The 24,643-nt window shown below is 43.8% G+C and overlaps 1 protein-coding gene across 1 annotated transcript in view; it reads right to left on the reverse strand.

Annotated features, from left to right (window-relative positions):
• DDHD1 (DDHD domain containing 1) overlaps positions 1-24,643 on the reverse strand; it is a 78,062-nt gene that overhangs the window by 24,807 nt on the left and 28,612 nt on the right. Inside the window, exons 3-6 of the mRNA XM_009899543.2 lie at positions 21,071-21,199; positions 19,296-19,443; positions 4,687-4,793; positions 3,179-3,285 (exon numbers count right to left, since the gene is read on the reverse strand). Coding sequence (XP_009897845.2) covers positions 3,179-3,285; positions 4,687-4,793; positions 19,296-19,443; positions 21,071-21,199 — 491 coding nt within the window. The remainder of the gene's footprint in view (positions 1-3,178; positions 3,286-4,686; positions 4,794-19,295; positions 19,444-21,070; positions 21,200-24,643) is intronic.

Genomic DNA, 24,643 nt, shown 5'->3' on the forward strand with positions numbered 1-24,643 from the left:
CACCAAAATGGTCAGTGGGATGAAGTGGTGATCAAGAATACTAATTCTGAGCAATGTGTGTCCACGTGAATACTTGAAGACAAGGCTCATTCTGAGCTGGAATGTGCACTCAGAGTTAAGTGCCACAAAAGGGTTCCACAATGAACACAGGGGAAAAAAATCCCACCAAAAGTATTTTTCCAGAAGAATGCTCAACTTGATGCTAGTGTTTTCAAACTCTGCAAACGTTAGGTCACAGCAAATAAAATGGGATAAGGAAGTCAAACCCCAAAATCCCCCACAATCAACCAACCATAAACCAAAATAAGTCTGCTGTCTAGAGGTAAAGGCAAAATAAAAGATGAGAAAAACCCCAACCCAATAAATTATTTCAGCTTTGTATGACTCCTAAACCAAATGAGCAGAATCAAACAAGAAGCCACAACGCTGACAGCTCCCTGGCAGAACATGAACTCTGTGGCTGAATGAACAAGAAGAAAACCTGCATCCCAAAGATGTTGACTGCTACACCCAAGATGCATCTCAGAAACCGGCTCTTCGAGGTTCTAACGTTTCATTTATAATGACACTTTCTGCACTGGACAAATACTTACAAGTCAAATTGTACAAGTCTGCTTTGAGAAAGTTGTAGGAATTATCAAAACAGCCTGAATATGAATCTTAAAACCACAGAATGGTTTGGATTGCAAGAGACCTTTAAAGGTCATCTAGGTCAGCCTCCCTGCAATCAGCAGGGACATCTTCTAAAGGACGTTGCTCAGAGCTTGGAACAATTTGACCTGGAATGGTTCCAAGGATGGGGCATCTACCACCTCTCTGAGCAACATGGCCCAGGGTCTCATCACCATCGACATAAAAAATGTCTTCCTTTTATCTAGTCTGGATGTCCTCCTGTTTTATTGTTGTTGCTTTGTTTAAAACCATCAGCCCTTGCTTGTCCTGTTGCAAAAGGCCCTGCTAAAAAGATTGTCCCCATCCTTCTCCATCCCCAATCACAAAGAGCTCCAAGATCATCAAATCCAACCTTGTACCTACCACCTGCATGACCCATATGGAGCAGTATGAACAACTTGTGTGTGTTGTTGCAAATGCTTCGAGAAAATTAACTTGATTTGGTAAAAACCCCCTCAAAACAACTTGCAGAGCACACCCATTTGATTGGTCCATTCCTGTACCCCAGGGATGGTGACATACCTGAAAAACTGCAGTTGTACCCAGCAGTGAATTAAATTTTTCATGCATTGTTGGCCAGCATACCTGAACTTTACTTGCTAATCTATTTCCCATAAGATGTCTACAGACATGCCAAGCCTCTAATGCAGTTTGAAAAAAAGGCTATTTTAAAGCTGTCAGAAAAGTTTTCATCTCATGTCACAAAAGTTCATGCTGCCCTCAGTTGCATAACATAGACAGGAGAAATCTGATATACAAGGGAGATACCCAGGAGCCCTGAACAATGAACTGTGCATCACTGAGCAATGAGAGAGGTTCAGCTTTCAGTGCACCTATTGCTAGTGTTGGAAGCTTAAAAGGTTCATGGTGATCTCACTGTCACTGCTGCTATCAGGGAAAGAAGTATTATTAGGTAGCTTAGGCTTTACAATTATGTTGTACATAGCTCATTTTAATGAAAGGTAGCATCAAATCCACAGGTAAACCATGCAAGTCTCTCCCTGTCCCAAGTTAACCATGCACAGAGCACCAAGGAAGCAAAAAGATTATCATTCCTAGGTGATCCTGCTTTGGCAGAGGGATTGGACTCAATGATCTTTAAGGTCCTTTCCAACCCTAACCAATCCATGAATCTCCAGAGGTCCTTACCAATCCTTACCATTCTATGATTCTATAATTACTCCATATGCAACACAGTTAATACACAAAAAGTCTATAGTTCCTGTAGAAATTACTCCTAAAATATCCCCACAGGGATTTCCAGTAAGTGGACACAAAGAGGATGCAACTTGTGTGATGCACCAGACATGTTTTCCAGGTGACTTTATCACTTACGCAAGGCTTTTCCCTTCTGATTAATGGGGTCACACTCGACAGCTAAACAGACTAAAGCACACAGGTGCCTACCCACACATGGCAAGGTAAGATGGGAGCATGCAGTATATGGATAGTCTCCTAACAAACAGGTAACTTTGCTTTTTCTGCAAAGAAATTGTACAAAAAACACATTAAAATGTGTGTCCAGCAGGACCAGGGCAGTGATTGTCTCCCTGCACTCGGCACTGGTGAGGCCACGCTTCAAATCCTAGGTTCAGTTTTGGGGCCCTCACTGCAAGGAGGACATTGAGGTGCTGGAGTGGGTCCAGAGAAGAAGGGCAATGAAGCTGGTGAAGGGTCTAAGGCAGCACATATTTGTGAGGAGCAGCTGAGGGAACTGGGGTTGTTTAGCCTGGAGAAAAGGTGGCTGAGGGGAGACCTTCTGGCTCTCTAGAACTCCCTGAAAGGGGGCTGGAGCCAGGTGGGGGTCGGTCTCTTCTCCCACATAACAAGCAACAGGATGAAACAGCTCAAGTCATATCAGGGAAGATTTAGATTGAACATTACGAAAAAAATCTTCCCTAAAAGGGTTGTCAAGCCCTGGAACAGGCTGCCCAGGGCAGTGGTGGAGTCCCCTTTCCTGGAGGTATTTAAAAGCTGTGTAGATATGGTGCTGAGGCACATGGTTTAGTGATGACCTGGCAGTACTGGGTTAATGGTTGAACATGACGATCCTAAAGGTCTCTTCCAGTCAAAACAATTCTGTGAATCCATAAAACTGGCCCAAGTGGCCATGCTTGCAGACACTACCATTCCATCTGACTGCACAAAATGACAAATGGGCACAGATTTTGCAAGAGGCAAGAAGCAGCTCACCTCTGTGGACTCCCATTGCTCCCAATAAGCAGATGCAAGATAATGCCATATAAACATTCCCATTCCCAGACTTAGTTTAAATAAACACTTCTGCTCTAAATAAATTATTTCCTTTTATTCCCCAGCTGTTTCTCTGATCCTCTCACTCTCAAAACTGTATTTTGATCACTATGGATGACCATCACACACTTGCAAAGTGTTGGTATTCTCTATGCAGGGTGTCTCATAAGGAAACTTTGCTCTCATTTCTAAGCCCAGTTTGATTCACCCTCTGTGCCCAGCTCTAGTCAACCTTCCATAAACCCACACTTACTTCATCTCTGTAAAGAGGACTTGTATAATACATGATATCCATCGCGCTGCTGTTCAGCATATCCCTTAAACCTCGGACTTTATCTGGGGTAATGGAGTCCACAGTGTCTGAAAAAAAGAAAAGAGAAAGTTTGAGTTACATGTAGGAGAATGATAAAATCCAAAAAAGGCACAGGGTGAGAACATGACATGAAACTTCTGGGGACAACTTTACAGGTTGAGGGAAGTGATTGTCCCCCTGTACGTGGCAGTGGCGAGGCTTCACTTCAAATGCTGGGCTCAGTTTTGAGTCCTTCACTCCAAGAAGGGCATTTTGTTGCTGGATCATGTCCAGACAAGGGCAACAAAGCTGATGAAGGATCTGAAGAACAGGTCTGGTGAGGAGTGGCTGAGGCAACTGGGTTTGTTTAGCCTGGAAAAGAGAAGGCTGAGGGGAGACCTCACTGCTCTCTGCAACTCCCTGAAAGGACCTTGGAGCCAGGTGGGGGTGACAGATTCATAGAATACATCAGAGTGGAAGGGACCCTGATAGGTCATCTTGTCCAACCTCTCCTGCAGTCAGCAGAGACACCTCCAAGTAGATAAGGGCCAGGGCAATATCAAGTTTGATCTTGAATGTCCCCAGGGATGGCACCTCAACCACATCCCTGGGCAGCCTGTTCCAGTATTTTCAGTATTCAGTATCACCAAGGTTGGAAGAGACCTCAAAGATCATCGAGTCCAACCTGCCACCACAGGCCTCATGACTAGAGTAGGGAGGCCACTACTGCCCACTGCAGGCTTGAACTCACAACCTTCCCATTAAGGGTCTTATGTGCTACCAACTGAGCCACACAGCTGGAGCACCCCTGTTGTAAAGAACTTCCTCCTAACATCCAACCTAAATCTACTCTGCTCCAGTTTCAAACCGTTACCCCTCATCCTGTAACTACAAGCCCTTCTAAACAGTGCCTCCCCAGCCTTCCTGTAGGTCCCCTTCAGATATTGAAATACAGCTATAAGGTCTCCCCAGAGCCTTCTCTTCTCCAGGCTGAGCAGCCCCAAGTCTTTCATCCTGTCTTTGTGGGAGAAGTGCTCCAGCCCTCTGATCATCTTGGTGGCCCTCCTCTGTTCCAGCAGGTCCATGTCTCTCTTGTGTTCAGGACCCCAGAGCCAGACACAGTACTCCAGAGCAGAGTGGCGGAATCACCTCTCTGACATGCTGGCCACGCTTCCTTTCATCTTCTCCCTAGTATCAGGTGATACAAGAGGAAAGGGCCTAAAATTGTGCCAGGGGAGTTTTAGTTGGACATTAGGAAAAATGTCTTTTGTGACAAAGTGGTCAGGCATTGGAACAGGCTGCCCAGGGAGGTGTTCAATAAATGTCTGGCCATGGCATTTCAGGGCATGGTTTAATGGCCACGGTGGAATTGGGTTGATAGTTGGATTTGATCTTAAGAGATCTCTTCCAAATGACACAAATCTATGAATGCATATTGGAACAACAAAAGAACCAAGCAAGTAATATACCTCCATCAAGGGTGAGTTTTGACCTCCATTCAACTGGGAGAAATTCAACATGCGTTGCAAGATTGGAAAAATATTTTTCTTCTATTTTTCGTGCGGTATCTCGCATCCTGTGGAAACGAGAAGAGAACATGCTCCTGCAAAGACTGCTACTGGTGGCTCTGTCACATGCAGCCACCACACCCAGGAGCAGCGGCTCACATTTCGACTCTCCAAGTGCGGCAGTGCCTGCGTACTAGCGCTGGGAACGACCTCACCTCATGCTATTGTTAGGAAGTAATTCAATTCTCAAATAACAAAGAATTTTGTGCATTACAGCCTCCAGAGAAAGCTTTAGAAACTTGAAATGTGTCAATGCCATGGTTTTAACATAAGCCACCTAAATTCAGCCAAAAGATACCTCTTAACTCTGAGGGGTTTGGGGTACAATATGACTGAAAATTAATGATTTTATCACCGCCTTGAAATTTTGAATTCAAGGAAATCAACCATTTAGACCAGTATGGAAGGAAGATAGAACAGAATAGAACAGAATAGAACAGAACAGAATAGAATAGACCAGACCAGGTTGGAAGAGACCTTCAAGATCATCGTGTCCAACCTATCATCCAGCATCACCTAATCAACTAAACCGTGCAACCAAGCAGCCTATCAAGTCTCCTCCTAAACACCTCCAGTGATGGTGACTCCACCACCTCCTTGGGCAGCTCATTCCAATGGGCAATCACTCTCTCTGTGTAGAATTTCTTCCTAACATCCAGTCTGAACCTCCCCTGGTGCAGCTTGAGACTGTGTCCTCTTGTTCTGGTGCTGGGTGCCTGGGAGAAGAGACCAACCCCCACCTGGCTACAATCTCCCTTCAGGTAGTTGTAGACAGCAATAAGGTCTCCCCTGAGCCTCCTCTTCTCCAGGCTAATCAACCCCAGCTCCTTCAGCCTCTCCTCATAGGGCTTGTGCTCCAAACCCCTCACCAACTTTGTTGTCCTTCTCTGGGCACATTCCAGCAAGTCAACATCCTTCCTAAACTGAGTGGCTTAGAACTGGACACAGTACTCAAGGTGTGGCCTAACCAGTGCAGTGTACAGAGGCAGAATGACCTCCCTGCTCCTGCTGGCCACACTGTTCCTGATGCAGGCCAGGATGCTGTTGGCAACCCCAGCTCCCTCAGCCTCTTCTCATAGGGCTTGTGTTCCAAACCCCTCACCAACTTTGTTGCCCTAATTGGGTGCTTTTTAAGTACACAGAAAACTACTAGAAATATTGCTTGAAAAGTCAGAATTTAATTTCACATATCAAAGTGGAAGGCTTGAGACCTCTGAGAGTGACATCTCTGGAGCTGTTCAGGAAACCTGTGGACCTGACACTTCAGGGCATGGCTTAATGCCCACAGTGCTTGTAGGTTGCTGGTTTGACTCCGTGACCTTAGAGGTCTTTTCCAACTGAAACAATGCTATGAAATAGGAGCATTTATTAGCATTTTAACTTGCAGTAGCAGAAGGAATGGCTGACTCTCCTTTTAAAAGGCTTCCTGTTTTTAAAGCATACCTGAATGTGAACCTGTTTGAAAAGATGTGAGAAACTTTGAAGTACCTGAGAAAGAATGGTCAGGCATTAGAATAGGTTGTCCAGGGACATGGTGGCATCACTGTCCCTAGAGGTGTTCAAGAAAGGTGTGGACATGGTGGTATTAAGTTGATGGCTGGACTGGATGATCCTAGAGGTCTTTTCCAATCAAAACAATTCTATGATTCTACAATAAATAAAGTAGTTCTGACCCTCTTTGTTGTTTTGGAGGAGAAAGGGAATCATGGTGTATAATATTCTTTTTGAAATGCTACTTTACTAGTGGTGTGTGAAAGCCTAGTCAGCAAAAAGTGAAAATCACCATGAATTGTACTATTAGCAAAACATGCATGCATTCTACCACAATCAGCCAGTGACCTAACTGAGAAAGCATTCCACTTTCCTTCCTTTCTATGACTCTTGGCTCCCAATGACGTTGCTGTGTTTGAAGATGAGCATAACTAAATCTGACCAAAGGGCAGCTATGCTGGGTTTCCAGCAGCTGTTGCCCAGTTCCAACCATTATTTCTGAGGCAAAGCCCAGAGTTTCAACATGGGTTGTTTTTATTCCTTCTTCTTTTCAAGGCAAACTCCTTTGAGTGATTGCTATGACCAAAGGCATGATGACATTAATCTCCCATCTGTACTTCCACCAGTCCAAATGCGGTTTAGTGAGCTTAGCCCCCTCACTGAGACACTTTCCTTAAACACATCAACGCTCCTCTGGTCTCCTTCAGTAGAAATGAGACAGTTTAACTTAAATCACTATCAACACCTAAGACAGTAATCACTTAAGCTGCTCCATTTGATGAGCACTTTCTGCACCAACGCAACATCAGCCATACACAGAGATCCCATACAGACAACTCTGCCAAGCCCGAGTTTCATCCCCCTTCCGAACAAAGGCAGCAGGACACAGCAGGGAGCTGCAAGATGAAGTCAGGAGCTGCCCAAATCTCCTCTGGACCTGACAATATGGATAAAAAGGAAGGGGTATTGACAAAATTTCTTCTTCATCTCCCGCTGTAGCTGTCATCCTGCCTGGATGCTAGTGGGATTTCGGCTGTGCAGAAGAGCTGAAGGCAGAGCTGTCTGGTGGAACACAGATGAATTTCAAACGTCAGTGGCAGCTCCTGAGGGCTGCAGAGAGATTTCATGGCGGCTTTGGGCAAAATGCCTTCTATGTTTTCACTTCACTGCACAGTGAAAGAACACTTCTCTAAGGAAGGGGTATAAAAGGCAATGCCCTGCAAAAACATTTTCTGCAAAGATACTGAATTTTTCATCTTCATCATGTTGTTTGTTTCATCAGGAAAAGGGAAAGCCCATCATGGTACTAATGAAGCAGATCACAGGATGTTAGAGGTTGGAAGGGACCTCTGGAGACCACCTAGTCCAACAACAGGCCAAAGTTTTGAAGGAGGCAATCAAAACACTTTTCCACAGGTGTCATCTGCTTTCTGATGGGGCAAGGGAAAAGGGAAAAAAAAAGAAGAGGAGCATCCTTTACACCCTCTGGCCTGACCAAATAGCTAAGACACACAACTGCTCAGCAGCTCTATTTTTAAAGGCTGGCTTGATTGCACTCCTAATCTCCCAGTCTCTAGTACAAGATGACCAAGGTTTAAGTAAAGCAGAATGCCCTGCCCATGATGAGGAAAAAAAACAATTCAGCAAGAGGATCTGCTTAAATTGAGGTTGACTTAAGGCCTGAGCTGACTTAGCTCTGCAAAACACAAAACCACCCTCACCACCCCTACCCCACCCAACACATCTACTAAGGTCATTTTTGGAGAGCCCAACTTCTAAATGATCAACAATGTAAAAAACAATATAAATCAGTAGATACATGAATATGCCTGGAGTCCCCAGTCAACCAAAACAAAAGAGGAACATACCTGTCTGACCCGAATCAGAAGATTACTAGCACAAGTAATTGCAGGGACCCCAATTTTCAACAAACCTTGTTTGGAAATGCAAACAATTCCTTGGTACTGCCAAGTCAGCTTGACTTTCTCTGCATAGTGGCCAGCTCAGAGGAATTTCGAAACAGTTAAGTTTAGCAGGAAACCATCCAAGCAGCAATCTAAAGCTGCCAGGCTAAAAAGCAGTAAAAGCATAGAAATGTTGTATGAATAAAGCACAGGATTCTACCCAGGAGCTACTAGTATAATGAAGGAACCAGTAAATAACCTGGTCCTAATGGTGCAGGGAAAAAACATCCAAAGTATTTACACATCAGTAAACATTATGAAGAAATAGCCATTAGAGCTTTTGACATGTCTACATTCAAATATGGCAGCTACAGGGTTTCTTCTCCAAAAGGGTCCAGGTCTCACTAAAGCTATTCATAGGCAATTTGACTTCCTCCTGGGCCCCCCTTCACTAAAAGTCTCCTTTCTAAAGCTAGATAGATGAGTTTGGGAAAAAACACTGCAGCAATTCCACCAGAGCTTTTGGGAAAAGCTTGAAGTCTTTCCTCCTAAAATCTATGCCAGCTTTGTCTCCTTATGCAAAATACTGTGAAATGCAAAACCTAATTTTACCCAGATCTGGAGGGCTCTCCCTGACGTCAGCTGAGATAATGCCTAGCCTTGGGCAGAATAGTCCCAAACTTCTGCTACAATGGGTTACGGACAAACATTCAAAAGCCCTTGGGTGCATTAGAAAACCAAACCTCAACACTGTGTGAGTCTTCCCCATGCATGGCAAAATCCATTCTGGCAGAAATGCACAAGAACTCTGCTTCACGAATTTGTTTTATTGTCCTGGTTTAGGAGAACAGAACTAATTCTGTTCAGTGATTTGACTTTTCAGCTCAGTCTCTGCTAAGTAAATGCAGTTTCTGAAGTTCACAGCATGTTTTCACAGACATTGGTTGCTTCTCTCAGTGCTGATAGAACAGAATAAACCAGGTTGGAAGAGACCTTCGAGATCATGCTGACATTTAGAGTGAATGCCAAGGACTGGTGCACAGAACAAGGTCACTGCTAAATCCTGTGTGCTGTATTGGAGGTGCAGAGTAAAAGGCTGCACCTGCAGGGAATGGCAGTTCAGGTGACCCTAAACTGATCAACAAGGGATTCCATTCCATATGCATATTTGGTATAAAACAGAGGGATCAGCAGGGTCAAGTCTCTCTTTCACTCTTCTTTCAACAGCCAGCATCCAAGCATCTGCCTTTGATCTCTGTCCATGAGTTCCTGAAACAAATTCCAGAATCTGGTTCCCATCTGCTGCTGAGTCCAGTCTGGCACTTCCCCACTGCCTCCCCACAGTATCAGTGGTGACAGTAACTAATTGCCATCAGGGGGCTGTGTTTGATACTGGTTTGCATGTATTTGTATGCAGTTCATTTTGTTGTTATTTATTTCCATTGAAGCTGATTCAGCTTTCTTTTCCAACCCATCAGTTTCTCTCCCTTATTCCCTTTCTCTTCCCTTTGGGAAGGGAGAGGGGTTCATGGAAAGCATCTGCCACTGGTTTAGAATCACAGAATCAACAAGGTTGGAAAAGACCTCAAAGATCATCAAGTCCAACCTGTCACCCAAGACCTCATGACTACTAAACCGTGGCTCCAAGTGCCACGTCCAGTCCCCTCTTGAACACCTCCAGGGATGGTGACTCCACCACCTCCCTGGGCAGCCCATTCCGATGGCTAACAATTCTCTCTGGGATGAACTTTCTTCTCACCTCAAGCCTAAACTTCCCTTGGTGCACCTTGAGACTGTGTCCTCTTGTTCTGGTGATGGTTGCCTGGGAGAAGAGACCAACCCCCTCCTGGCTACAACTACCCTTCAGGTAGTTGTAGACAGCAATAAGGTCTCCCCTGAGCCTCTTCTCCAGGCTAAACAATCCCAGCTCCTTCAGCGAGGCCAGCCCAGCCCTAACCCTTGACATTGATAGTACAAATTCTGAAGAACACTGTGGTGTCATTGCCAAATGATGTGGCTGTGCTCACACACAAAATCCCAGCAGCTATACCTGCTGTACACATCCTCATCTGTCCTGATATAAAGGTGTTTGGTTCTTTCCTCTATTTTCTTTGAAATAAATATTTTGAGCTATTTTATTAGCTAGCAAGCCCTTCCACTTATTTGCTAAGTAACACCAAGTGAAGTAATAAATATCCACCTAAACAGGCAGAGAATTATTCTCCTTTCTAATAGAAATGAAAGCTGGAATATCGACCCCAGAGAAACACTTACTTACACCTTTACATTGAAAAATGCTGTCACAACTAAAACAACTAAGAAAAAGAATGAACAATTCAGGTGCAGATACACTGCATACTTTTGAAAGCATTTTGACATATTGCTGTTTTCCATGCAAGAAGTTAAGGCCAGAAAATAGATACTTTGAGACTCCCCATAAATAAAATGTGCTTGGCTGCCTTTCTCTGATTAAAATAATAAATAATAAACTCCTATTTTCACAAGCATATTCCAGAGGCATATTAACATATTTATGATCCCTGCTGGTTTATGCTACAAAATTTACTCTTGTGGAACGTTCACAAATACTACATTAAGAAGTGGAGAGCTACGAACAAGTTCACTTCAGCTAGTTCACCAGTTTTGTAAAATGACCTTGACAGCTGGGAACAGAACAAAATGCCTGGAGGCTGGAAGATGTTACTCATTTTATTCCCAAGTCAGCTTTGCAGGCTCTCCTCAGTTAGATGATAAACAGCCAAGAAAAAGGGAATGGTTTAGAATTTAGAAAACCATAACACCAGCCAACTTCTTACTCTGAACTCTCAGTTTCAGAGATAGGCAATTGAGATGTCCCCATAAAAAAAAACCCACAAACCTAAACTCTGGCTACTGTCTGCAAAACTGTGTGGATCCACTGCTGGACTTGGGCTGCACAGAGTAAATTATGCTCTAAAGCACTTCTCAACTGCTTCTCAACACTCTGATGTTCACAGAATGGTAGGAAGTGGAAGGCACCTCTGGAGATCATCTAGTCCAACCTCCTCCTGCAAAGCAGGTCTCTTACAACAGGATGCCCAGCATTGCAATGTCCAGGTAGGTTTGGAGTATCCTCCTCCTCCAGAGGAGGAGATGTCACAGTCTCTTTGGGCAGCCTGCTCCAGGGCTCCAGCACCCTCACAGAAAAGACATTTCTCCTCATATTCTGATGGAACCTCCTGGGCTTCACTTTGTGCCTATTTCTACTTCTCCTGTCACTGGGGACCATGGAGTAGAGTGTGGCCCCATTCTCTTGACTCCCACCTTTTAGATCAATACAAGCACTCAGGCTGCTCTTCTCCAGGCTAAACAGCCCCAGGTCTCTCAGCCTTTCCTCCTCACAAAGATTCTTTAGTCCCCTTGGCATCTTTGTAGCCTCCACTGGACTCTCTGCCCATTAGTTCCCTGTCTCTCAAATGAAGCACAGCATTCACTGCATCTTTGAGGAAATAATAACAGAACTTAGTAAGGAAACTCAGGGCTGGCTTGAGCTAGATTGGTCAAAGTGAGAGTAGTGGGTGTAAGTAATCGTAGAAATGGAGATCTGCTGAAACCAGAGCAAATGAAAGGGAGGCTGTTTTCAAAAGCATAGCTGCATTGCAGAAATGCAAACTCAAGTCTTACTCAAGCATATTTCAATGAGTCTCATCTAGTTCCAGCCTCCCTGCCATGGGCAAGGACACCTTCCACCAGAGCCAGACTAGACCCGACCCATTAAGACCTCTGCTCTAGGACACACACAGACTCATTTTACTTCAGAAGGAAGATGGAACTTGTAGCATGTAGACAAAATAAGCTTGACTAATTAACACTACATCCTTCTCAAGAATAACAGGACTGTGCATGATCAAAGAACTCAAGCTGCTTGGTTAAGCGGATTATGGAATCCCTGAGACAAGCTTGAGGAGATTCAGGTGCTCCAAGCATGACTCCCTCCTTGGCACTGCCTTCTGAACGGCAGTTAAGCTTGTTGGATGGAGCTTGCAGCAATCTGGTCTAGTGGAAGGTGTCCCTGCCCATGGTAGGGGGGCAGTTAAAACTAGATGACCTCTGAAGGTCACTTCAACCCAACTATTTTGTGATCAAGGTAGATGTTGTCTTCCTTACATCTATTCTAAATCTCCCATCTTTTAGTTTAAAACCACCACTCCTTGTCCTGTCACAAGAGGCTCTGCAATAAAGTCTGTCCCCAGCTTTCTCATAGGACCCTTTAAATACTGCTGCTAGGTCTATGCAGAGCCTTCTCTTCTCCAGGCTCAGCAACTCCAACTCTCTCAATCTGTCCTCATACCACAGGACACCTCTTGTTAAAAGGCCTCCTTCAAGTACTGAAGGCTGCAATAAGGTTCCTCCTGAGCCCTCTCTTAGATGTTTAGGAAATCTAAATCCTAAAGAGGCTGTTACAGCTTCTGTCTAATCTGCAGTCCTGTGTTAGGTAATTAATAAACAGACAGCTATTATGGAAGTACTGAATGCCCTAACTATCACCTTTTACCTCCTGAGTTGAACTTCTCACTTAGCTTGCAAGACAAGCTCAAATTGAAGCCTGTAAGTCAGTTTTTACCCCTTGGATACTTCATTTCAGATGAACATGATGTTATTACCAGCACCATTGGAATGTGCTGCCCAGAGAGGTGGTGGAGTCACCATCCCTGGAAGTGTTTAAAAAGAGACTGGATGAGGCACTTAGTGCCATGGTGTCTGTGTCCAGTTCTGGGCCCCTCAGGTTAGGAAAGATGTTGAGTTGCTTGACCATGTCCAGAGAAGGGCAACAAAGCTGGTGAGGAGTTTGGAGCACAAGCCCTGTGAGGAGAGGCTGAGGGAGCTAGGGTTGCTTAGCCCAAAGAAGAGGAGGCTCAGGGGAGACCTTATTGCTGTCTACAACTACCTGAAGGGAGGTTGTAGCCAGGTGGGGGTTGGTTTCTTCTCCCAGGCAACCTGTGACAGAACAAGAGGACACAGTCTCAAGCTGTGCCAGGGGAGGTTCAGGCTGGATGTTAGGACGAGATTATTCACAGAAAGAGTGATTGGCCATTAGAATGGGCTGCCCAGGTTGGTGGTGGAGTCACCATCACTGCAAGTGTTTAAGAAGAGACTGGATGAGGCGCTTGGTGCCATGGTTTAGTTGATTAGATGGTGTTGGGTGATAGGTTGGACTTGATGATCTCAAAGGTCTTTTCCAACCTGGTTAATTCTGTATTCTATGACCAAGGAATGGAAACCAGGCATATAATACATAAGCAATGTAAGCAGTCAGATGGAAATAAGCACAAAATAAACATAAGCAGAACTACCAAAGATCTGAAAAAATTAAAAATTACTGACAAAAAAGATCACACAAAATTTTGTTTTCAGATTCCAGAAGCACACATTTATTGCACTGAAAGGCCTCTGAGAGCCTCTGAACTTCATGGGGGCTTGTGTACCACTGGAAATCTACCAAAATAGCTATTCTGAAGTAATTATTATAATGATATTCCACAATTAAAATGCTTTCTAATGGGATTTGCAATGAACCTGCAATTGGTGATCATGGAATGCCAAGATGATGTCAGCTGTTCAGACATCAATTTTTGTTCTATGAGCAGCAGTACAGGCAAATACAATTTCTGAATCAAAACAGGAGTTCAGGGGTAGACAGAGAACAGTTTAGAGTAAGAGCAGCCAAAAACTGTCACAGCATTACAGCTACTATGGAAATACAATGAACAGTTGCTTTTGATTTTCCAGCACTGGAACTAATGAAATTTAGAGGGTCAGTCTAAAAGTCTGACCTTTATCTAAGTCAAGTAAAACAGGGTTATTTCTAAAGCAGGTTGGAAACGTGGATAGCAACATCCCTAAACTCTATTTAGTATGGGGCAGGACACCCCTTCCCTCCTACTCTAAATCAGAGATTAAGCTTCAGTGAAAAACTATTTCAAATAACAGGAGAGTGTGTTTAGTAAAATAAAAGAATGTTCCAAAATCATTTTAGGTCAGCATTGTACCTTTTCTAAAACCTGGCAATGCCAGCATACTGCACCTGATGGCAAAGAACCCCCCCTCCAGCTATGGACATGATGCCATAATATCTTAGTTTATATAACACAGAAATACAAAAAGTCATGGAACCACAGCATGTTCTGACTTGGAAGGGACCTTTCAAAGTCATCTAGTTCAACCTCCCTACAGCCAGCAGGGACATCTGCAACTAGAACAGCTTGCTCACAGCCCCATACACCTTGACCTGGAAAGTTCCAAGGATGGGGCACCAACCACCTCCCTGGGCAACTTGGGCCAGTGCTGTACCACTCTCAACATCAAATATTTCTTTCTCCTCTCTAGTCTGAATCTCCCTTTTGCAGTTTAAACCATCACCCACTGTCCTGTCCCAACAGGACCTGCTCAAAAGTCTTTCCCCAGCTTTCTTATCAAAGCTTTTAAGCATTCAAAGGCCACCTGAAGGTCTCCCTGGAGCCTTCTCTCCAGGCTGAACAACTCCAACTCTCTCAGCTTGGCCTCACAGCAGAGGGCTTCCAGCCCTCCCATCATTGCTGTAGCCTCCTCTGGCCCTGCTCCAAGAGGTCCACATCTCTCCTGTGCTGAGGTCTCCAGAGCTGTCCCCAGCACTGCAGGTAGGGTCTCAGCAGAGCAGAGGGGCAGAATCCCCTCCCTCCACCTGCTGCCCACACTGCAGGACATAGCTGGGTCTGGGCTGTGAGCACACAGTTCCAGCTCATGTCCAGCTTTTCACTCACCAGTACTCCCAAGTCCTTCTCCTCAGAACTACTCTCCAGCCCTTCATCACCCAGCCTGTGTTGCTACCAGTGGCAGTCCCAACCCAAGTGCAGGCTTCACACTTGGCTTTGTTGAACCTCATGAGGTTCACACAGGCCCTATTCTCAAGCCTATCTTAAATGCCTCTGGATTTAAGAGGAGGATACCCTATCTTTAAGGAATTAAATACCCCCCACCCCGTGCTACCAAAGTGGCTCACACCATGTTATTCTGCTCACGTTAGGTCAGCTGAATCACGATTCCAGCCTGGAGGATGCACAGTCCCTTCCCAGATGAGTTCTGCACTTAATATCAACACTGACAGGAACAGCTTGCTGTACCAGCTGCTGTGCTACATTTAGATAATAAATGTGTTTAACTACACTGTGAAGAAACAAAATCATGGCACATCTACCAAAGATCTGTGCAGTCAAGCATCGATAAAATGCATTTTTTCTATTTACCTACTTACAGGACACTGTGCAACCACAGCATCTAACCACATTAATAATTAGAGTGAACTCCCATTCCTTAATGAAATTAGTGCATATAATGTTAAATTACCCTGGAAGAAGAGTTCTGTTTTTACCTCTGTAACCAAGACAATCTGTCTAATGATGCAGATGCATCCACGTGAACTGCATCCACTTCTCAAGGTGGTAACCTGAGGACAGAGCACATCAAATGCTCTGGCAACAGGACATAAGGAAATGGCCTCCAGCTGCACCATGGGAGGTTTAGGTTGGGTATTTAGAAAAATATCTTCAAAGAAAGGGTTGTCAAGCCTTGGAATAGGCTGTCCAGGGCAGTTGCGGAGTCACCATCCATGAAGGGATTTGAAAGCTGTGTAGATGTGGTGCTGAGGGGCATAGGTTAGTGGTGACATGGCAGTGCTGGGTTAATGGTTGGTTGAACTCAATGATTTCAAAGGTCTCTTACAGTCAAAACAGTTCTATGACTATGTTACAGACTTAGCATGGCTGAAACCACAGGTTTGCTACTAAAAACTTTGCACTTAAATGGACAAACCCCAAAACCAACCAACCAAAAACCCACAACAAAACCCTGAAATCTTTTCTCCTCGTCTTCTACGTGTGAGTGGTCAAAAAATATTTCTCCTCACCCATCTTATCTTTCAAAAGGCACCATCTGATTCCCTGTGTCCCTCTTGCAAAACCATGTTAAAAAAAAATAAATTAAAATGCACACATCTACTGTGGATGAAAGTGCTAACAGAAAGCACTAGCATGGCTTGTGTGAGCTGCCATTGTGCTGGCTTGACAGACATTGCTTCTAAAATCTCTTCCTAGAACATATGGGATGTTCCTCACTGATAAGTTTTAAGCAAGAAAAAAAAAGAGAGACTTCAATCTAAACCAATGCTTTCATTTGCAGATTTTGTACAGAATACACAATTTATGCCAATAATTAGCATTTGAAAAGGCTATGCAACACTGTCTGATATTTCATGAGGATACGAGTGAGATTTACTGAAGCACAAAATGTCTTGTTTCCCTTTTAGATAAAAGATCTCACATAATGGGCTGTCAACTAAAGCAGGACTTCTAGAATAAAAACACTTATACATTGTGTCCTGAGCTGCTAATTCATCCATATGACCCCTGTTATGTATGTTCAATTGAAGATGGGCTAAGGAGAAACAAAAACCAGAATCATAGAGTGGTAAGGGATGGAAGGGACCCCCTGGAGATCAAGTCCAGCCTCTCTGCCAAAGGAGGATCACCTAGGGCAGGTCACACAGGAATGCATCCAGATGGGTGTTGAAAGTTTCTTAGAGAAAGGGACTCCACAACCTCTCTGGGCAGCCTGTGCCAGGGCTCCAGCACTCTCACGGTAAAGAAGATTTTCCATCATGTGAAGGTGAAACTTCCTGTGTTTCAGCTTGTATCCACTGCCCCTTGTCCTATCACAGGACACCACTGAGAAGAGACTTGTTCCTTCTTCTTGACACCCACCTTTCAGATATTTATAAGTATTAATAAGGTCTCCACTCAGTCTTCTCTTTTCCAAACTAAACAGCCACAGATCTCTCAGCCTTCCCTCATCAGACAGATGTTCCAGTCCCTTCACCACTCTTGTAACCTCTGTTGGACATGCTCTAGCAGCTCCTGGTCCCTCTTGAACTGAGCATCCCAGAACCGGACACAATACTCCAGACATGGTCTCACCAGGGCACAGTAGAGGGGGAGGAGAACCTCCCTTGACCTGCTGGACACAGTTCTTAATGCACCCGAGGATAACACTGCCCTTCTTGGCCACAAGGGCACATCGTTGTACCACGGATAACTTACTGTTCACCAGGACTCCAAGGTCCTTCTCCATCTCCTCAGAGATAACAATAAATGTATGGAGCAGCCAGAAGAAGTCAAGAACTAATGAGCAGGCCAGGCATACACTGCACACTTTATCTTTCCACCAGGAGCAGTGGGAAAAGCAAGCCAATGAGATTTAGAACAGATTTTCATTGCTCTGTAAAAGGGACTGCTCTGCAAGCTGCATACACAGCTTTGGTGGGTCTCTTCCAATGTGCCCACATATGCCTGTGTCTGGGTTAATATCCCCAAACAACACCCCAGTCAAGTTCATCTGTTCTGGATCTGCAGTGCTGATGGCCTAGGCCCCTTAATAATTCTAAGGTGGAAGTTTTATTTCTCATCACTGTTAAATCAGCAACTTGTATTCAAGGTATTTGCATCCCCAGTAACTGCATCCTATAAAAATGTCACTTTTTACATTTAGTGATAAATTCATCTTTTTATCTTTGGTTTTGATTGCTTGCTCTTAAACACCATGAAGAAAGGAGCAATGAAGTGACAGAACAAGGGGCTTCGGGAGTAATGGATTGTTGCTTTGAGATGACAAATGACATAGTAGTGAAATCCAGAGGTCTGCTCTACTACTCCAGAAGACACTGGAGTGAACAATGAGCTGAAGAAGCACAAGAGGCTGCTGACATGATGGCACACACCACAGCAACTGCACAGCAGCACTGACCTATGTTGTTATTCTGGGTTTAAAGGGAGGTTCACAAAGGTCTTACCATGAAATCAGCAATACCAGATCTACACACACTTTCACAGGCGTCACTGGTAGGTCTACTGTCAGCTTTGATAGAGCATGGAACTATTTGGGACACAGGTATGAAACCATCTGCACAATAGAGATGTGCAGTTAACACTTTAGCTCTTCTTTCAGCTAGTGAAGGAGTCCTTAACCCAGCACTCCCCACACAACGCTGTTGTCATGATTTGACAATTTCTTCTAATATTCAAAAATCTTTTCATGTTCAGCATTCTCAATAACTCAAGAGTTTCTCTTCCCATTCACCAGCACCCAAAGTGGCCTTCTGAGTCAGCTCAAATGTCAAATCAAAAGCCATTAGCAAACCAGTCTTCACAACAGACATTCAATTAAAAGATTTGGTGAGCTTTCAATCACGTTTTACTGTTCAACTGCTATCTATGCACCAAACTCCATAAGCAGTCCCACACCAATAGCTTCCAAGGGCATGAAGTAAGTGTCCTTTCAGCAATGCCAACATTCCTAACTTAAAGGGGGCTTATAAGACAGATAGGTACAATCTTTTGAGCAGGGCTTGTTGCAACAGGACAAGGGGTGATGGGTTTAAACTGAGAGATTCAGACTAGAGAGAAGGAAGAAATTTTTGATGCTGAGGATGGTGAAACACTGCTGCAGGTTGCCCAGAAAGATGGTAGATAGAATAGAATTAACCAGGATGCCCCATCCCTGGAACCACTCCAGGCCAGATTGTTTGGGGCTCTGAGCAATCTGCTCTAGTTAGCAGACTGCAAGGGGTTTGGACTAGAAAACCTTTAAAGGTCCCTTCCCACCCAAACCAATCTATGATTCCTGCTGAGTCCCTGCTTCCCCTCTTTTACCAGTATGCACATGTCCACTGTTCTGGCAACCAGCAGGAACAAAGTTTTCCTTGATTTTGACCAAATGAGAAATGTCTTTCTCGAACAAAGCAATTGACCAGAGCTGCTAGAAATTCACAGGCCAGTCTCCTAGAAGGCTCAAGTGCTGGTCATGAAAACAGAGTGTACCTTTGGTCTTCCTGCTTTCCTGGCTTGCAGCTGCTCCCACTAAGTACACACATTCAAACTAACACAGAAAGTAGCATATCCGCAACATTAAGACTAATGACTCAGGGAAAGAGGAGGAAAAGGAAACAGGGAAAGATACAGCCTAAAGCAAGAAGTCTGATTATCATTTAGAACAATCAGCCTTAGATTCAGGCTAGAGTTGGTACTGTAAATATTACAGATCACTCACATAGCTGTATTTTTGATGATCCTTCCTTGGTCCATTTTCTGCCCAATACCATGCACCACAAACACAATGTGACTAGTTTGTGGTGGCTTGTCCTCTAACGTAGCTTCTTCTACATAGCCTCTATGTAGCCTTGTCCCACTACTTGAAGCTGTAGAAAAAAACCATCATCCTATATTAGTTACATTCTATGAAGTGCAATGGTCTTATATGCTGACAGAAGCTTAATTTTGCTCACACCAACACATTATTCTGAAGATTATACATGAAGGAATAAGATGTATTTTGGAATAGCTGCAACTTTAATCTCTTGAGGGATTCGAGTGAGTAGGAAATACTAATTGTATGGATTCATTACCAGGCCTTTTCCACTGTAGAGATAATTTCAGAAATGTTTTGAAAACCACATTTTGCATAGCTGTGCACTTTTACAACACAATACTCTTCCTCTGTATGTCTCAGTCATTAAACTTCTTTATATATCTGCCTTACTCCCACAGCATGGAAATACCACAGAAATGTCTGGCCACCCACTGTCACGCTTTCTCTGTCCCAATTAAGAAAGCTTTGTAGTTTTGATGGGGAAAACCTTGGTTTGACTTCAGACTGATCCAATCTCACATTCTTCCGTTCAGTGGAAGAATCAATAATCAATTAACCAGGGCAAATCTGGGTGCTCTCTGAGATGCTTGAGAAACCTGCACAGTGTGTCTCCACCCCCCTCTAGTGACAGACCCCTAGAGAGGACCACAGCCACACTGAGTCCAGAAACCCCTTCAGAGGGTCATGTACAAGGTGGCAGCATGGTTCCCCACCACAAAAAAACGGGAAACAGTCAACCTGTTTTGTTTTAAAAGAGAAGGAAAACACTACAAAACCCTGAAGGGCAGATTTTTTACACAGGATAGGTTTTGCCTACCAAATGGAATTCTACCAAATTGCCTACCAAATGGAATTCCTCTGCCAAAATTGTTTAGGACAAGTATTATTTATTGCACAGTAGCCAAATAATATTCTGGATACAGAACATTTACTGTCTTCTGCAGCTGAAGCACTGAACTGTATTAATTTGGGGCAAACAGTAATTAAGTATCCACTCAAGAGCCCTGTGGGGTAAAAGGACAATAATTACAGAACAGAAGTACGGAGTTTAAAGCCAAACTTATTACCTGACCTTGCCTCTTCAGAGACCAAGGAACAAACTAGGTGTGTATGTTCTTGGTTTTGTGGTTGTGCAGGAGCACGAGGCCAGAGAGGACAAGTTCCAGCTGTCCAGGTTGGCAATAAATTGCCTTTTGGTTGATAGAGACCATTCTCTCTTCCAACCATCCCAGCCTTGCTGGTTCTATGACTAGTAGTTTTGAGGTAAACCAAGCCTGGATTCCTACTGAAAACAATTCCTGTCTAAATCTTTCACTCCTCCTCTCAGTTGGTATGTTTAATGAACAGAAAAAAAGGCAAGAGGTGGTGAAAGGTGAAGGAGTGATAGTGTATTTGAGGAATCCATCACAGCATGCAAGCACACACTGGGGAAGTTAAGGTTGCAAAGGGAACTGTAATTCTCTTACTGTGCCTGTGACACTCTGACACTGTAATATTTTCATATCATTGTAATACTGAGTGCTGCATCCAAAACAATAATATGCAATACAATTAACTCACAGCCCACTCACATCTAGTTATGATTATGTACAACCACCTAAAGACCCTAATCTACTTGTCTGTAAAAACTGCCATAGTTATTCACATTATTCTTCACAAACTCTGAGAAATATTACCTTTGGAAAACCCCAACTTCTGTGTAACAGTTCTTGCAATTTTAGATGTGGTTGCATCACTGTAAAGATACACTTCATCCACACTGTGCCAGTCCACATGGTTGCGACTCAACTTCAGACTATGAATAGCTGCAGCAAAAAGAAACAACATTTAATTTAGATGGGTAAGATTAAAAACAAACAAACAAAACCTCTTCAAATAGAGACAAAAGAATAATTCATATACAGGTCAAAAGCTAAAGCTCTGTTATACCTAAATCTGTATTGTTTCTTACCTTGGAAAGGTTTTTACATTTAGGATTAATCTGCCCAGGACAAGCAGCAGTTTGGAGACCACTTCCGAGGACAGTTCACATCATTCTCCTCCCACCCTTATTTTGGGATGGCAGGTGTTCAAAATATTCCCTTAGCTAAAGACAAAACCTAAGTGGAGGCAGGGCAAAGCATCCTGAACTACTGCAGGATGGTGGGATGACTGAGGGGCTGCCCCATGGACTCTCAGCACTAGAAAAAGACATTTCACTCCTATCTTCTCTCTCCTGGCTCTGTACAGTGAGATCCTTGGTTTTGACGGCACTCTGCAGTGACCCAGAGGCGTTCAATGACTCCATTACTCGAAGGCTCCATTGCATTTCTTTCCTTTCAGAAATATCTAGGAGCTGGAAATGTGGTTGAATGAGCAAGCCTGTGAATGAGTAATTTCTGGCACAGAACAGAATCTAGCTCTTTCAAAAGCCACTAAGAGGCCCAGTGTTTTTTGTGCAGTTATTGTGTTTTCCAGATTCAGAACTGATTGAGCGCTGGGACCAACCTCATGACATACACTACCCAATTGTCAGGATTAAGCCCAGCAAGCATGTTATAATGCAGATCAGAATGTCTCATCTAAAGCTTGGAGCTTGCAGGAGCAAAGCAGTACCACAGCTGTATTAGTAGTAATTTGGGTTTCACCTTGAGTTTGGAAATCTGCTTCATAGGTCTCATCTAACATGGGATACACAGCATTTGGAAAGCTGACAACAGCAATAACCCTGTGACAAAAAAGAAGTGTTACTTAACTGTCATCAGCCTTGCTCAAAAGTTCAAAGTTGTGGAAAACACCCAGGGAGGCTGCTTTGGGTTTGTTGGTGTGTCGTTTTGGGTTTTTTTGCCATCACAAGCAGAGCTCTAACCCATCTCCTACTTGAAACCACCGAAATGATTTTTTTTAATACTCTTCTAAAAGCATTCTGAGAAAGGTTGGGCCATCATGATTTCATGTTTTAAATGTGCTACAGCACAAACCAACCACAAGTCGTGACCTTTCTCCCGTAGCATGTTTGGTTTCTTTGCCAAGGTCTGACCTAGTCTGATGAAAAAACTAAATGAAGTCTGTAAGAAGCAAGGGGATTAGAAAAGGATTACCCCTTCAAAAAACCAAAATAACATGAACTGTATTGCTGTTTTACACTGACAGAGCAAGAACAGGAAAGGAAGAAGCCTGGCTTTGAAGAGCAGACATCAGCTGAGGGGAATGACTGACCAGAGCAAGAAGTAATCAATGAACATGCTTTCATAAACACCTCTGCAGACAGAAAGATGGGTCCAGGTCCAAAAAGCTCTATTTAGAACTTGAGAAGGAAAGGAAAGGAAATTCTCAGCAAGCTTCCTCTTTCAGACTCAAAGACAGTGCAACAGAGACTGATGTCCTGATATAGGCACACAGTCTAGCAGCAAAGGCACGACACTGCCTTGCAGATGCCTCTGCAATGTCTTCCATCCTCAACTCCATGACAAACAGACTTGCTATGCATTGTTTAGCAGGTCCTTAAAAGCTGTTGTGCTAAAATTCCTCTCTGAATATGTTCCTGGGGAAGCTGAGAGAGAAGAGCTTGAAGCTCGGTACCTTGGGACATTGTGCTCAAGGTCCAAAGCATGCAGAGGCAGAGAGGCCTATGGCTGAGTCACTTGTTACTACTGAAAAAAAGCAGTTTGGAAAGGAGTAACCTGAAACTCTCTCTGGACTCAAGTACATGACAAAATATACAGGGAGAAGCAGGTTTTCCTTACCCTGCATGAATTACTCTCATTAGGGAAGAACAATTTCTAATTCTTACTCTTATGGTGTTCCTCAAACACACGCATGTTGAACAACACTTCAGAATGAAATACAACACATGCAAGCACTGAGGAACCGCAGATGAAATAACCAATGCCATTTCTCTACATATTTAGCAATGGTTTCAAAAGGGAACCTGAAGAATTCAGTCTACTGTTAACATAAGCACCACATGAAACAACCAGAAACCTGAAGTAGGAACATACTTCTCTGTCTTGTGACAACAGGGAGTCTTACTTCTCTGAGTTGTATTGTTAGTATATACAGAATGACAGAATGGTAGGGGTTGCCAGTGACATCTGGATGTACTGAATTCAAGCTCAGATCTTTTTACAGGCCTTGGACTACAGAATTTTCCTTTCTGCCCAGCACCCAGAATAAAAATACAAGTGTTTATTTGTTCTTGCTTCTCAGTTTTCCTTAAACAACAAAACATCAGCAGCTTTTAGGGAAGCAGTAGGATCCAGGACATGTGTATGGACAGTGCCTTACAGAGAATCTACCAATTTGCCAGTAAGATGACAAATTTTGCAACTTAAATTGACATATTTACATTTTATTTTGCATCTCTTCACAAATGTTGTTTGCCAACACATTCACTGCTTTGCTTTTCAGTGCCTGGCCTTGTGCACTCTCCTGAGCAAAGCCCAAACCAGCAGTATAGAGGCTCACTCACTGAAAAAAAGTGTCCTAGTGGAGGCACATCTGGAATACTGGCTCCAGTTTTGGGCTCCCCAGTTCAAAAGAGACAGGGAACTACTGAAGAGAGTCCATCAGAGGCTATGAAGATGCTGAGGGTCCTTGAGCATGTCTGAAGGAGGAAAGGCTGAGAGACATGGGGCTGTTGACCCTGGAGAAATGCAGCCTGAGAGGGGATCTTTTCCATAATCAACAAGAGCTAAAGGGCAGGGGGTAAGAGGATGGGGCCAGACTCTTTCCAGTGATGCCCAGCAACAGGACAAGGAGCAAGTATCTTCTTACTATGGTGGGGTGGGACATTGTCTTCTCTTTCTTAATTTATAGCAACATTGAGAAGTCTGTTCATCCTCAGATCCTGGATGTGATGTCAACCATTGGAACAAACTCCCCCAGTAAGGGAAAAATCTATCACTGTGTCCTCCAGGCCCTCTTCATGTGCAAGAAAACACATTAAAAATAGAAGAGAGACACAACTTGACAACTGTTGTTGTGCTTTATCTTTACTGTGTCGTAGCAATGACAGTGTCTAGGGAGGCAGAAAAGGTACAGCCTTACAGATTTGCATGGCAGAAACCAAACTGAGAGAAGAGCTGAGATCAGTCACAAGGATAAAGGATCCATAAGCCATGTGTGCAGGCACATCGAGGTAGAGACATTGGTTTTATGTCACTATGAACAGGAATCATAGAAGGGTAGGGGCTGGAAGGGACCTCTGGAGATCAAGTCCAATGCCCCTGCCATGCAGGGTCACCAAATCAGGAGATACTCTTTAAGCA

This window comes from Dryobates pubescens, chromosome 5 (assembly GCF_014839835.1).
Source record: "Dryobates pubescens isolate bDryPub1 chromosome 5, bDryPub1.pri, whole genome shotgun sequence".
NCBI classification, from domain to species: Eukaryota; Metazoa; Chordata; class Aves; order Piciformes; family Picidae; genus Dryobates; species Dryobates pubescens.